Below are 16,332 nucleotides of genomic sequence, written 5' to 3'. Positions count from 1 at the left end.
AAAATAACAGGAAACGAGGTCAGAGAGGTAAAAGGGAACCAGGTGATTCTGGCTTTCATTCTGTGAGTGGTAGGAGGCCATCCGTGGAGGGTTCTGAGCAGAGAAGCAGGGTAATCTGACTATGTCTTAACAGGATCAAAATGGTCACCATATTGAGAACTGACTAAGGCCGGGCACGGTGGCTCACACCTGCATTCCTAGCACTTTGGGAGGTTGAGGTAGGCAGATCACCTGAGGTCAGGGGTTCGAGACAAGCCTAGCCAACATGGTGAAACCCTATCTCTTCTAAAAATATAAAAATTAGCTGGGTGTGGTGGTGCATGCCTATAATCCCAAATACTCAGGCGGCCGAGGCAGGAGAATCACTTGAACCCAGGAGGTGGAGGTTTCAGTGAGCCAAGATCGCACCATTGTACTCTAGCCTGGGCAAAATAAATAAATAAATACAAAAGTAAATAAATAAAATAAAGGGATAAATAAATAAAATGAAGGGATGGGCAAGGTGAGGAAGCAGGGAGATTATTCAGGAAGTTATGGCAATAATCCAAACTAGAGATGGCGTTTACTTGGAAATGGGTGGTCTCAGTGGATGGAGGCAGAGGAAGAAGGTGGATGCTGGACGCTTAGTTTGAAGGGCAGGGTCAATAGGATTTATGGATGTATAAATGATGGATGAGATGAGGAAGAGTTAAGAAAAAAAGAAAGAGTTTTTGATCTGTGATTTGTGTCTCATAACATTTGTGTCCACATTTCTTGTTAATTTATATTCTTACAAACAAAATATAAATAAATAATACATATTTTATTTAACAAAATATCTATTAATTAAAAAAATAGTGACTATGTTCTCGGCCACGTGAAAGGTGCTAAGTCAATCTAATTTGTCTTTACCAAAACTTCAGGAAAAGCCTGATCATTAATCAATAAATATCTTAAATATATCCCCTGTGAATCCCGAGAGACTTCTGTATAATAAAGCATTTATTTAATGTAAAAAAAACATTTTTTAAAAGAACTATAAAACAGAATTTAAATCGTACCTGAATATCTGAAGAACGAGCATTCATGGATCCTTGATCGTACAAATAAATCATAAAATTATCTGCTAAAAAATATCTGAATATAAAAAAGAGGAAATTTTTTAAATTATTCTTTTTGAAACATATAAAAACACAGTAAACTTGACACTCTCAGCCAAAATCTGACCCACCTTCTGTTTTGTAAATAAAGGTTTATTGAAACACAGCCACACCCATTCACCCACATATTGTCATGGCTCTTTTCATGCTATAAGATGAGAGACTAACTAGTTTTGACAAAGAACATATGGCCTTCAAAGTCTAAAACATTTACTGTCTGAATCTTTAGATAAAACATCTGTTAACCTGATATAAAGGTAGCATTTTCTTTTGACATATATTTAATGTTTACTTAAAGCAATATACATTTACTCAAAATAGTTTTCCTACCTTAATGGACTCCTTTTAAGAAGAAAAGAAGAGACTGAAAGAAGAGCATTCTAAAATGTAAAAGATGGCCGGACGTGGTGGCTCACACCTGTAATCCCAACACTTCGGGAGGCCAAGGTGGGCAGATCACCTGAGGTCAGGAGTTTGGGACCAGCCTGGCCAACATGGTGAAACCCTGTCTCTACTAAAAATGCAAAAGTTACTTGGGTGTGGTGGTGGGCACCTATAATCCCAGCTACTCAGGAGGCTAAGGTAGGAGAATCTCTTGAACCCAAGAGGCGAAGGTTGCAGTGAGCTGAGATCACACCACTGCACTCCAGCCTGGGCGACAGAGTGAGACTCTGTCTCAAAAAAAAAAAAAAAAAAAAAAAAACTTAATAGACATAAACAGGATGTTGGATTGTAAGAGTTTTCTGTTCTTACATTCTTTATAAAGCTTTATTACTATGCACATATATTACTTTTATAATGAAGTGGAAGAGTATTGTATAAAGGTCATATTCATCTGAGCATATGTACTGAAACGTCCAGTCTAAGTTCAACTTTGGTATTAATCCCTGTACTCATGATGCTATTTTAGTTATGCTTCCTCACTTCATGTTCACTCTTCAACCCAACGTAACTTAATTAGGCCATCCACACTAGCTTCTGTTGGAAAGCCTCCACTCAAACCGATCTCACAAATATTACTAATGACCTCCTGACTGTCCAATCCAAAAGACAGTTTTATGTCAAGTAAAAATATTCTGAGGCAGCCAGGCGGGGTGGCTCACTCCTGTAATCCCAAAACTTAGGGAGGCCGAGGTGGAGGGATTGCTTTGGGCTCAGGAGTTTGAGACCAGCCTGGGCAACAAGGCAAAACCTCATCTCTACCAAAAATACCAGAATTAGCCAGGTGTGGTGGTATACTCATGTGGTCCCAGCTACTCAGGAGGCTGAGGCGAGAGGATCACTTGAGCCAGGAGTTCAAGGCTACAGTTAGCTGAGATTGCACCACTGCTTTCCAGCCTGGGTGACAGAGAGAGACCCTGTCTCAAAAACAAATACATAATAAAAATAATTTTAAAATAAATAAAACAAAAAAATAAATAAATAAAATACTCTGAAGTATTTCCTACTGTGGACCACATTCCCCTTCTTGAAACCATCTCTTCTTCAGTGATAATGATAGATACCACTTCCTCCTGGCTCTCCTGTCTTTCTACATTTTTAAGTCCCTTTATTTGGATCCTTCCTTCATCCCTTAAATGTTTCCATGGCACTCAATTCTAGGCTGATTCTCTTTCTTACCTTTAACATTCACCCCCACCTGTATAGATTTATCTTGTTCATTTCTGTGGTTTCATTTACCGCTTATATAAAAAGGTTGCTTTGAGTATTATAGCTTTGCAATATATTTGAAGTCAGGTAGTGTGATGCCTCCAGCTTTGTTTTTTTTTATTCAGTATTGCTTTGGCTATTCAGGGCCTTTTGGGGGTTCCATAGGAATTTTACTATTTCTGTGAAAAATGTCATTGGAATTTTGGTAGGGATTGCATTGAATCTGTGGATCATTTTGGACAGTATGGCCATTTTAATAATATTAACTCTTCCAATCCATGTTCTTTCCATTTATTTGCGTCTTCCTCAATTCCCTTCATCATGTTTCATAGCTCTCAGTATACAGATCTTTTACCTCCTTGGTTAAACTTACTCCTATGTATTTTATTTTTTGTAGCTATTGTACATGGGATTGTTTTCTTGATTTCATTTTTGGAAAATTTGTTATTAATGTATAGAAATGCTATGATTTTTGTATGTTGATTTTATATCCTACAACTTCACTGAATTTGTCTATTGGTTCTAACAAATTTTGGTGGAGTCCTTAGGGTCTTCTATAAGTAATCTACATATAAGATTATGTCACCTGCAACAGGAACAATTTAACATCTCTCTTTCCCATTAGGATGCCTTTTATTTGTTGTTCTTGCCTAATTGCTCTGGCTAGTACTTCCAATACTATGTTGAATAGAAGAAGTGAAAGAAAATGGGCATCCTTATCTTGTTCCTGATATTAGATGAAAAACTTTCAACTTTTTATCACTGAGTATGATGTTAGCTATGGCTTTGTCATATATGACCTTTATTGTTTTAAGGTATATCTCTTCTAGGTCTAATTTGCAGAGAGCTTTCATCATGAAAGAATGTGGATACTCACACTTCTCTCCCCCATTCTAAACTAAATTAACTGCCATCAGGACATTTCCCCTTGTGGGATAACAAGCACTTCATATCCAGCATCTCCAACAGGGAGCCATAATACCTGACTCAGGTCTGTTCCCATCCTCCCTCTACCCCACCAAATCCCTGCCACCACTATAGTCAATCTGTTATTACATCTTTTTTCTGTCACATCAGCATTTTCTCAAAAACAGAAAAGGGAGGCTTGTTTCCAAGATGGCCAAACAGGAACAGCTCTGGTCTGCAGCTCCCAGCAAGATCAATGCAGAAGAGCAGTGATTTCTGCATTTCCAACCTGGTTCATCTCACTGGGACTGGCTGGAGAGTGGGTGCAGCCCACAGAGGGTGAACTGAAGCAGGGTGGGGTGTCATCTCATGTGGGAAGTGCAAGGGGTTGGGAGATTTACCTTTCCTAGCCAAGGGAAGCTGTGACAGACTGTACCTGGAGAAACTGTACACTCCTGACCAAATACTGTACTTTTCCCACAATCTTAGTAAGCAGCAGACCAGGAGATATTCTCCTGTGCCTGGCTCAGCAGGTCCCATGCCCATGGAGCCTTGCTCACTGCTAGCGCAGCAGTCTGAGATTAACCTGCAATGCGGCAGCTTGATGAGGGGAGGGTCATCCGCCATTACTGAGGCTCGAATAGCCTACAGTGTAAACAAAGTGGCCAGGAAGCATGAACTGGGCGGACCTCACCACAGTTCAGCAAGGCCTACTACTTTTATAGATTCCACCTCTGGGGGCAGGGCATAGTAGAACAAAGGCAGCAGACAGCTTCTGCAGACTTAAATGTCCCTGTCTGACAGCTCTGAAGAGAGCAGTGGTTCTCTCAGCATGGCGTTCGAGCTCTGAGAATGGACAGACTGCCTCCTCAAGCAGGTCCCTGACCCCCATGTAGCCTGACTGGGAAACACCTCCCAGTAGGGGCCGACAGACACCTCAAACAAGCAGGCGCCTCTCTGGGATGAAGCTTCCAGAGGAAGGATCAGGCAGCAATATTTGCTGTTCTGCAGCCTACACTGGTGATACTCAGGCAAACAGAGTCTGGAGTGGACCTACAGCAAACTACAACAGACCTGCAGCTGAGGGGTCTCACTGTTAGAAGGAATTAACAAACAGAAAGAAATAGCATCAACATCAACAAAAAGGACATCCACACCAAAACCCCACCCATAGGTCACCAACATCAAAGACCAAAGGTAGATAAAACCACAAAGATGGGGAGAAACCAGAGCAGAAAAGCTGAAAATTCAAAAAAAAAAAAAAAAAAAAGAGCACCTCTTCTCCTCCAAAGAATTGCAGCTCCTCACCAGCAAGGGAACAAAATTGGATGGAGAATGAGTTTGACAAGTTGACAGAAGTAGACTTCAGAAGGTCGGTAATAATAAAACTTCTCCGAGCTAAAGGAGCACATTCTAACTCATCACAAGGAAGCTAAAAACCTTGAAAAAAGGTTAGACAAATGGCTAACTAGAATAAACAGTGTAGAGAAGACCTTAAATGATCTGGTGGAGCTGAAAACCATGGCATGAGAGCTTCATGACACATGCACAAGCTTTCAATTCAATCAAGTGGAAGAAAGGATATCAGTGATTAAAGATCAAATTAGTGAAATAAAGTGAGAAGACAAGATTAGAGAAAAAAAAAGAGTGAAAAGAAACTAACAAAGCCTCCAAGAAATATGGGACTATGTGAAAAGACCAAGTATACATTTGATTGGTGTACTGGAAAGAGACGGGGAGAATGGAACCAAGTTAGAAAACACTCTTCAGGATATTATCCAGGAGAACTTCCCTAACCTAGCAAGGCAAGCCAACATTCAAATTCAGGAAATACAGAGAACACCACAAAGATACTCCTCGAGAAGAGCAACCCCAAGACACATAATTGTCAGATCCGCCAAGGTTAAAATGAAGGAATAAATGTTAAGGGTAGCCAGAGAGATAGGTTGGATTACCAACAAAGGGAAGCCCGTCATACTAACAGCAGATCTCTCAGCAGAAACCCTACAAGCCAGAAGAAGTGGGGGCCAATATTCAACATTCTTAAAGAAAAAAATTTTCAACCCAGAATCTCATATCCAGCCAAACTAAGCTTCATAAGTGAAGGAGAGATAAAATCCTTTACAAACAAGCAAATACTGAGAGATTTTGTCACCACCAGGCCTGCCTTACAAGAGCTCCTGAAGGAAACACTAAACATGGAAAGGAACAGCCAGTACCAACCACTGCAAAAACATGCCAAATGGTAAGCACCATCAATGTTATGAAGAAACTGCATCAAGTAACGGGCAAAATAACCAGCTAACATGATAATGACAGGATCAAATTCACACATAACAGTATTAACCTTAAATGTAAATGGACTAAATGCCCAAATTAAAAGACACAGACTGGCAAATTGGATAAAGAGTCAAGACCCATTGGTGTGCTGTATTTAGGAAATCCATCTCATGTGCAAAAACGTACATAGGCTCAAAATAAAGGGATGGAGGATGATCTACCAAGCAAATGGAAAGCAAAAAAATTTAAAAATTAAAAAAAAAAAAAAAAACAGGGATGGCAATCCTAGTCTCTGAGAAAACAGACTTTAAACCAACAAAGATCAAAAGAGACAAAGAAGGCCACTACATAATGGTAAAGGGATCAATTCAACAAGAAGAGCTAACTATCCTAAATATATATGCACCCCATACAGGAGCACCCAGATTCATAAAGCAAGTCCTTAGAGACCTACAGAGACTTAGACTCCCACACAATAATAATGAGAGACTTTAACACCCCACTGTCAACATTAGACAGATCAATGAGAGAGAAGGTTAATAAGGATATCCAGGACTTGAACTCAGCTCGGGACCAAGTGGACCTAGTAGACATCTACAGAACTCTCCACCCCAAAACAACAGAATATACATTCTTCTCAGCACCACATCGCACTTATTCTAAAGTTGAACACATTGTTGGTAATAAAACACTCCTCAACAAATTTAAAAGAACAGAAATCACAACAAACTCTCTCTCAGACTACAGTGCAATCAAATTAGAACTCAGGATTAAGAAACTCACTCAAAACCACACAACTACATGGCAACTGAACAACCTGCTCCTGAATGACTACTGGGTAAATAAAATAACAAAATGAAGGGAGAAATAATGATGTTCTTTGAAACCAATGAGAACAAAGACACAATGTGCCAGAATCTCTTGAACACATTTAAAGCAGTGTGTAGAGGGAAATTTATAGCACTAAATGCCCACAAGAGAAAGCAGAAAAGATCTAAAATTGACACCCTAACATCACAATTAAAAGAACTAGAGAAGCAAGAGCAAACACATTCAAAAGCTAGCAGAAGGCAAGAAATAACTAAGATCAGAGCAGAACTGAAGGAGATAGAGACACATAAAACCCTTCAAAAAATCAATGAATCCAGGAGCTGGTTTTTTGAAAAGATCAACAAAGTTGATAGACCACTAGCAAGATTAATAAAGAAGAAAAGGGAGAAGAATCAAATAGACACAATAAAAAAATGATAAAGGGGATATCACCACCAATCCCACAGAAATACAAACTACCATCAGAGAATACTATAAACACCTCTACGCAAATAAACTAGAAAATCTAGAAGAAATAGATAAATTCCTGGACACACACACCCTCCCAAGACTAAACCAGGAAGAAATTGAATCTCTGAATAGACCAATAACATGTTCGAAATTGAGGCAATAATTAATAGCCTACCAACCAAAAAAAGTCCAGGACCAGACGGATTCACAGCCAAATTCTACCATAGATACAAAGAGGAGCTGGTATCATTCCTTCTGAAACTATTTCAAACAATAGAAAAAGAGGGAATCCTCCCTAACTCATTTTATGAGGCCAGCATCATCGTGATACCAAAGCCTAGTAGAGACATAACAAAAAAAGAGAATTTTAGGCCAATATCCCTGATGAACATCATGTGAAAATCCTCAAAAAATTACTGGCAAACCGGATCCAGCAGCACATCAAAAAGCTTATCTACCACGATCAAGTCGGCTTCATCCCTGGGATGTAAGGCTGGTTCAACATATGCAAATCAATAAATGTAATCCATCACATAAACAGAACCAATGACAAAAACCACATGATTATTGATGCAGAATAGATGCAGAAAAGGCCTTTGACAAAATTCAACAGCCCTTCATGCTTAAAAAAACTCTCAATAAACTAGGTATTGATGGAATGTATCTCAAAATAATAAGAGCCATTTATGACAAATCCACAGCCAATATCACAGTGAATGGGCAAAAATGGGAAGCATTCCCTTTGAAAACGCGCACAAGACAAGGATGCCCTCTCTCACCACTCCTATTCAACATAGTGTTAGAAGTTCTGGCCAGGGCAATCAGGCAAGAGAAAGAAATAAAGGATATTTGATTAGGAAATGAGGAAGTCGGGGGGGGCGGAGCAAGATGGCCGAATAGGAGCAGCTCCAGTCTCCAACTCCCAGCGCCAGCGACACAGAAGACCGGTGATTTCTGCATTTTCAACTGAGGTACTGGGTTCATCTCACTGGGGAGTGCCGGACGATCGGTGCTGGTCAGCTGCTGCAGCCCGACCAGCGAGAGCTGAAGCAGGGCGAGGCATTGCCTCACCTGGGAAGCGCAAGGGGGAAGGGAGTCCCTTTTCCTAGCCAGGGGAACTGAGACACACAACACCTGGAAAATCGGGTAACTCCCACCCCAATACTGCGCTTTAGGAAACAGGCACACCAGGAGATCATATCCCACACCTGGCCGGGAGGGTCCCACACCCACGGAGCCTCCCTCGTTGCTAGCGCAGCAGTCTGTGATCTACCGGCAAGGCAGCAGCGAGGCTGGGGGAGGGGCGTCCGCCATTGCTGAGGCTTAAGTAGGTAAACAAAGCTGCTGGGAAGCTCGAACTGGGTGGAGCTCACAGCAGCTCAAGGAAACCTGCCTGTCTCTGTAGACTCCACCTCTGGGGACAGGGCACAGTAAACTAAGACACACAGACACCTCTGCACAGACGCAAACGACTCTGACAGCTTTGAAGAGAGCAGTGGATCTCCCAACACGGAGGTTGAGATCTGAGAAGGGACAGACTCCCTGCTCAAGCGGGTCCCTGACCCCTGAGTAGCCTAACTGGGAGACATCCCCCACTAGGGGCAGTCTGACACCCCACACGTCACAGGGAGGAGTACACCCCTGAGAGGAAGCTTCCAAAGCAAGAATCAGACAGGTACACTCGCTGTTCAGAAATATTCTATCTTCTGCAGCCTCTGCTGCTGATACCCAGGCAAACAGGGTCTGGAGTGGACCTCAAGCAATCTCCAACAGACCTACAGCTGAGGGTCCTGACTGTTAGAAGGAAAACTATCAAACAGGAAGGACACCTACACCAAAACCCCATCAGTACATCACCATCATCAAAGACCAGAGGCAGATAAAACCACAAAGATGGGGAAAAAGCAGGGCAGAAAAGCTGGAAATTCAAAAAATAAGAGCGCATCTCCCCCGGCAAAGGAGCGCAGCTCATCGCCAGCAACGGATCAAAGCTGGACGGAGAATGACTTTGACGAGATGAGAGAAGAAGGCTTCAGTCCATCAAATTTCTCAGAGCTAAAGGAGGAGTTACGTACCCAGCGCAAAGAAACTAAAAATCTTGAAAAAAAAAGTGGAAGAATTGATGGCTAGAGTAATTAATGCAGAGAAGGTCCTAAACGAAATGAAAGAGATGAAAACCATGACACGAGAAATACGTGACAAATGCACAAGCTTCAGTAACCGACTCGATCAACTGGAAGAAAGAGTATCAGCGATTGAGGATCAAATGAATGAAATGAAGCGAGAAGAGAAACCAAAAGAAAAAAGAAGAAAAAGAAACGAACAAAGCCTGCAAGAAGTATGGGATTATGTAAAAAGACCAAATCTACGTCTGATTGGGGTGCCTGAAAGTGAGGGGGAAAATGGAACCAAGTTGGAAAACACTCTTCAGGATATCATCCAGGAGAACTTCCCCAACCTAGTAGGGCAGGCCAACATTCAAATCCAGGAAATACAGAGAACGCCACAAAGATACTCCTCGAGAAGAGCAACTCCAAGACACATAATTGCCAGATTCACCAAAGTTGAAATGAAGGAAAAAATCTTAAGGGCAGCCAGAGAGAAAGGTCGGGTTACCCACAAAGGGAAGCCCATCAGACTAACAGCAGATCTCTCAGCAGAAACTCTACAAGCCAGAAGAGAGTGGGGGCCAATATTCAACATTCTTAAAGAAAAGAATTTTAAACCCAGAATTTCATATCCAGCCAAACTAAGTTTCATAAGTGAAGGAGAAATAAAATCCTTTACAGATAAGCAAATGCTTAGAGATTTTGTCACCACTAGGCCTGCCTTACAAGAGATCCTGAAGGAAGCACTAAACATGGAAAGGAACAACCGGTACCAGCCATTGCAAAAACATGCCAAAATGTAAAGACCATTGAGGCTAGGAAGAAACTGCATCAACTAATGAGCAAAATAACCAGTTAATATCATAATGGCAGGATCAAGTTCACACATAACAATATTAACCTTAAATGTAAATGGACTAAATGCTCCAATTAAAAGACACAGACTGGCAAACTGGATAAAGAGTCAAGACCCATCAGTCTGCTGTATTCAGGAGACCCATCTCACACGCAGAGACATACATAGGCTCAAAATAAAGGGATGGAGGAAGATTTACCAAGCAAATGGAGAACAAAAAAAAGCAGGGGTTGCAATACTAGTCTCTGATAAAACAGACTTTAAACCATCAAAGATCAAAAGAGACAAAGAAGGCCATTACATAATGGTAAAGGGATCAATTCAACAGGAAGAGCTAACTATCCTAAATATATATGCACCCAATACAGGAGCACCCAGATTCATAAAGCAAGTCCTTAGAGACTTACAAAGAGACTTAGACTCCCATACAATAATAATGGGAGACTTCAACACTCCACTGTCAACATTAGACAGATCAACGAGACAGAAAGTTAACAAGGATATCCAGGAATTGAACTCATCTCTGCAGCAAGCAGACCTAATAGACATCTATAGAACTCTCCACCCCAAATCAACAGAATATACATTCTTCTCAGCACCACATCATACTTACTCCAAAATTGACCACGTAATTGGAAGTAAAGCACTCCTCAGCAAATGTACAAGAACAGAAATTATAACAAACTGTCTCTCAGACCACAGTGCAATCAAACTAGAACTCAGGACTAAGAAACTCAATCAAAACCGCTCAACTACATGGAAACTGAACAACCTGCTCCTGAATGACTACTGGGTACATAACGAAATGAAGGCAGAAATAAAGATGTTCTTTGAAACCAATGAGAACAAAGATACAACATACCAGAATCTCTGGGACACATTTAAAGCAGTGTGTAGAGGGAAATTTATAGCACTAAATGCCCACAAGAGAAAGCAGGAAAGATCTAAAATTGACACTCTAACATCGCAATTAAAAGAACTAGAGAAGCAAGAGCAAACACATTCGAAAGCTAGCAGAAGGCAAGAAATAACTAAGATCAGAGCAGAACTGAAGGAGATAGAAACACAAAAAACCCTCCAAAAAATCAATGAATCCAGGAGTTGGTTTTTTGAAAAGATCAACAAAATTGACAGACCACTAGCCAGACTAATAAAGAAGAAAAGAGAGAAGAATCAAATCGACGCAATTAAAAATGATCAAGGGGATATCACCACCGACCCCACAGAAATACAAACTACCATCAGAGAATACTATAAACACCTCTACGCAAATAAACTGGAAAATCTAGAAGAAATGGATAATTTCCTGGACACTTACACTCTTCCAAGACTAAACCAGGAAGAAGTTGAATCCCTGAATAGACCAATAGCAGGCTCTGAAATTGAGGCAACAATTAATAGCCTACCAACCAAAAAAAGTCCAGGACCAGATGGATTCACAGCTGAATTCTACCAGAGGTACAAAGAGGAGTTGGTACCATTCCTTCTGAAACTATTCCAATCAATAGAAAAAGAGGGAATCCTCCCTAACTCATTTTATGAGGCCAACATCATCCTGATACCAAAGCCTGGCAGAGACACAACAAAAAAAGAGAATTTTAGACCAATATCCCTGATGAACATCGATGCAAAAATCCTCAATAAAATACTGGCAAACCGGATTCAGCAACACATCAAAAAGCTTATCCACCATGATCAAGTGGGCTTCATCCCTGGGATGCAAGGCTGGTTCAACATTCGCAAATCAATAAACATAATCCAGCATATAAACAGAACCAAAGACAAGAACCACATGATTATCTCAATTGATGCAGAAAAGGCTTTTGACAAAATTCAACAGCCCTTCATGCTAAAAACACTCAATAAATTCGGTATTGATGGAACGTACCTCAAAATAATAAGAGCTATTTATGACAAACCCACAGCCAATATCATACTGAATGGGCAAAAACTGGAAAAATTCCCTTTGAAAACTGGCACAAGACAGGGATGCCCTCTCTCACCACTCCTATTCAACATAGTGTTGGAAGTTCTGGCTAGGGCAATCAGGCAAGAGAAAGAAATCAAGGGTATTCAGTTAGGAAAAGAAGAAGTCAAATTGTCCCTGTTTGCAGATGACATGATTGTATATTTAGAAAACCCCATTGTCTCAGCCCAAAATCTCCTTAAGCTGATAAGCAACTTCAGCAAAGTCTCAGGATACAAAATTAATGTGCAAAAATCACAAGCATTCTTATACACCAGTAACAGACAAACAGAGAGCCAAATCAGGAATGAACTTCCATTCACAATTGCTTCAAAGAGAATCAAATACCTAGGAATCCAACTTACAAGGGATGTAAAGGACCTCTTCAAGGAGAACTACAAACCACTGCTCAGTGAAATCAAAGAGGACACAAACAAATGGAAGAACATACCATGCTCATGGATAGGAAGAATCAATATTGTGAAAATGGCCATACTGCCCAAGGTAATTTATAGATTCAATGCCATCCCCATCAAGCTACCAATGAGTTTCTTCACAGAATTGGAAAAAACTGCTTTAAAGTTCATATGGAACCAAAAAAGAGCCCGCATCTCCAAGACAATCCTAAGCCAAAAGAACAAAGCTGGAGGCATCACGCTACCTGACTTCAAACTATACTACAAGGCTACAGTAACCAAAACAGCATGGTACTGGTACCAAAACAGAGATATAGACCAATGGAACAGAACAGAGTCCTCAGAAATAATACCACACATCTACAGCCATTTGATCTTTGACAAACCTGAGAGAAACAAGAAATGGGGAAAGGATTCCCTATTTAATAAATGGTGCTGGGAAAATTGGCTAGCCATAAGTAGAAAGCTGAAACTGGATCCTTTCCTTACTCCTTATACGAAAATTAATTCAAGATGGATTAGAGACTTAAATGTTAGACCTAATACCATAAAAATCCTAGAGGAAAACCTAGGTAGTACCATTCAGGACATAGGCATGGGCAAAGATTTCATGTCTAAAACACCAAAAGCAACAGCAGCAAAAGCCAAAATTGACAAATGGGATCTCATTAAACTAAAGAGCTTCTGCACAGCAAAAGACACTACCATCAGAGTGAACAGGCAACCTACAGAATGGGAGAAAATTTTTGCAATCTACTCATCTGACAAAGGGCTAATATCCAGAACCTACAAAGAACTCAAACAAATTTACAAGAAAAAAACAAACAACCCCATCAAAAAGTGGGCAAAGGACATGAACAGACATTTCTCAAAAGAAGACATTCATACAGCCAACAGACACATGAAAAAATGCTCATCATCACTGGCCATCAGAGAAATGCAAATCAAAACCACCATGAGATACCATCTCACACCAGTTAGAATGGCAATCATAAAAAAGTCAGGAAACAACAGGTGCTGGAGAGGATGTGGAGAAATAGGAACACTTTTACACTGTTGGTGGGATTGTAAACTAGTTCAACCATTATGGAAAACAGTATGGCGATTCCTCAAGGATCTAGAACTAGATGTACCATATGACCCAGCCATCCCATTACTGGGTATATACCCAAAGGATTACAAATTATGCTGCTATAAAGACACATGCACACGTATGTTTATTGCAGCACTATTCACAATAGCAAAGACTTGGAATCAACCCAAATGTCCATCAGTGACAGATTGGATTAAGAAAATGTGGCACATATACACCATGGAATACTATGCAGCCATAAAAAAGGATGAGTTTGAGTCCTTTGTAGGGACTTGGATGCAGCTGGAATCCATCATTCTTAGCAAACTATCACAAGAACAGAAAACCAAACACCGCATGTTCTCACTCATAGGTGGGAACTGAACAATGAGATCACTCGGACTCAGGAAGGGGAACATCACACACCGGGGCCTATCATGGGGAGGGGGGAGGGGGGAGGGATTGCATTGGGAGTTATACCTGATGTAAATGACGAGTTGATGGGTGCAGCACAGCAACATGGCACAAGTATACATATGTAACAAACCTGCACGTTATGCACATGTACCCTACAACTTAAAGTATAATAATAATAAATAAATTTAAAAAAAAAAAAAAAAAAAAAAAAGGAAATGAGGAAGTCAAATTGTCCCTGTTTGCAGATGACATGTTGTATATTTAGAAAACCCCATCGTCTCAGCCCAAAATCTCCTTAAGCTGATAAGCAACTTCAGCAAAGTCTCAGAATACAAAATCAATGTGCGAAAATCACAAGCATTCCTATACACCAATGATAGATGAACAGAGAGCCAAATCATGAGTGAATTCCCATTCACAACTACTACAAAGAGAATAAAATACCTAGGAATGCAACTTACAAGGTATGTGAAGGACCTCTTCAAGGAGAATTACAAAGCACTGCTCAACGAAATAAAAGAGGACACTAACAAATGGAAGAACATTTCATGCTTATAGATAGGAAGAATCAATATCATGAAAATGGCCATACTGCCCAAAGTAATTTATAGATTCAATGCTATCCCCATCAAGCTACCAATGACTTTATTTGCAGAATTGGAAAAAACTACTTTAAAGTTCATATGGAACCAAAAAAGAATCCGTGTTGCCAAGACAATCCTAAGCAAAAAGAACAAAGCTGGAGGCATCACACTACCTGACTTCAAACTATACCACAAGGCTACAGTAACCAAAACAGCATGGTACTGGTACCAAAACAGATATATAGACCAATGGAACAGAAAAGAGGCCTCAGAAATAACACCACACATCTATAACCATCTGATCTTTGACAAACTTGACAAAAACAAGAAATGGGGAAAGGATTCCCTATTTAATAAATGGTGCTGGGAAAGCTGGCTAGCCATATGTAGAAAGTTGAAATTGGATCCCTTCCTTACACTATACACAAAAATTAACTCAAGATGGGTTAAAGACTTAAATGTAAGACCTAACACCAGAAAAACCCTAGAAGAAAACCTAGGCAATACCATTCAGGACATAGGCATGGGGAAAGACTTCACAACTACAACACCAAAAGCAATGGCAACAAAAGCCAAAATAGACAAATGGAATCTAACGAAACTAAAGAGCTTCTGCACAGCAAAAGAAACTATCATTAGAGTGAACAGGCAACCTACAGAATGGGAGAAAATCTTTGTAATCTACCCATCTAACAAGAGCTAATATCCAGAATCTACAAAGAACTTAAACAAATTTACAAGAAAAAAAACAACCCCATGAAAAAGTGGGCAAAGGGTATAAACAGACACTTCTTAAAAGACGACATTTATGCAGCCAACAGACATATGAAAAAATGCTCATCATCATTGGTCATCAGAGAAATGTAAATAAAAACCACAATGAGATACCATCTCACGCCACTTAGAATGGCGATCATTAAAAAGTCAGGAAACAACAGATACTGGAGAGGATATGGAGAAATAGGAACGCTTTTACACTGTTGGTGGGAGTGTAAATTAGTTTAACCAATGTAGAAGACAGTGTGGTGATTCCTCAAGGATCTAGAACTAGAAATACCATTTGACCCAGCCATCCCATTACTGGGCATATACCCAAAGGATTATAAATCATTGTTACTATAAAGACACATGCACACATATGTTTATAGTGGCACTATTCACTATAGTAAAGACTTGGAACCAACCGAAATGTCCATTAATGATAGAATAGATAAAGAAAATATGGCACATATACACCATGGAATACTATGCAGCCATAAAAAAGGATGAGTTTATGTCCTTTGCAGGGACATGGATGAAGCTGGAAACCATCATTCTCAGCAAACTATCACAAGGACAGAAAACCAAACACCGCACATTCTCACTGATAGGTCAGAGTTGAACAATGAGAACACATGGACACAGGTCGGGGGACATCACACACCAGGGCCTGTTGGGGGCTGGGGGGCTGGGGGAGGGATAGCATTAGGAGAAATACCTAATGTAAATGACGAGTTGATGGGTGCAGCAAACTGACATGGCACATGTATACCTATGTAACAAACCTGCACGTTGTGCACATGTACCCTAGAACTTAAATAAAAAAAAAAAAAAAAAAAACTAAAAACATACATACACACACAAAAACCAAAGGAAACTCCCTATCTCTATGCAGCCA

General features: G+C 40.2%; 1 protein-coding gene across 1 annotated transcript in view; it reads right to left on the bottom strand.

Annotated features, from left to right (window-relative positions):
• ADAM32 (ADAM metallopeptidase domain 32) overlaps positions 1–16,332 on the bottom strand; it is a 164,322-nt gene that overhangs the window by 117,930 nt on the left and 30,060 nt on the right. The window contains 1 exon segment of the mRNA XM_077942768.1: positions 1,041–1,116. Coding sequence (XP_077798894.1) covers positions 1,041–1,116 — 76 coding nt within the window.

The sequence above is a fragment of the Macaca mulatta genome, chromosome 8 (genome assembly GCF_049350105.2).
Source record: "Macaca mulatta isolate MMU2019108-1 chromosome 8, T2T-MMU8v2.0, whole genome shotgun sequence".
Classification (NCBI taxonomy): Eukaryota; Metazoa; Chordata; class Mammalia; order Primates; family Cercopithecidae; genus Macaca; species Macaca mulatta.
This window is presented reverse-complemented; position numbering and strand designations above follow the sequence as displayed.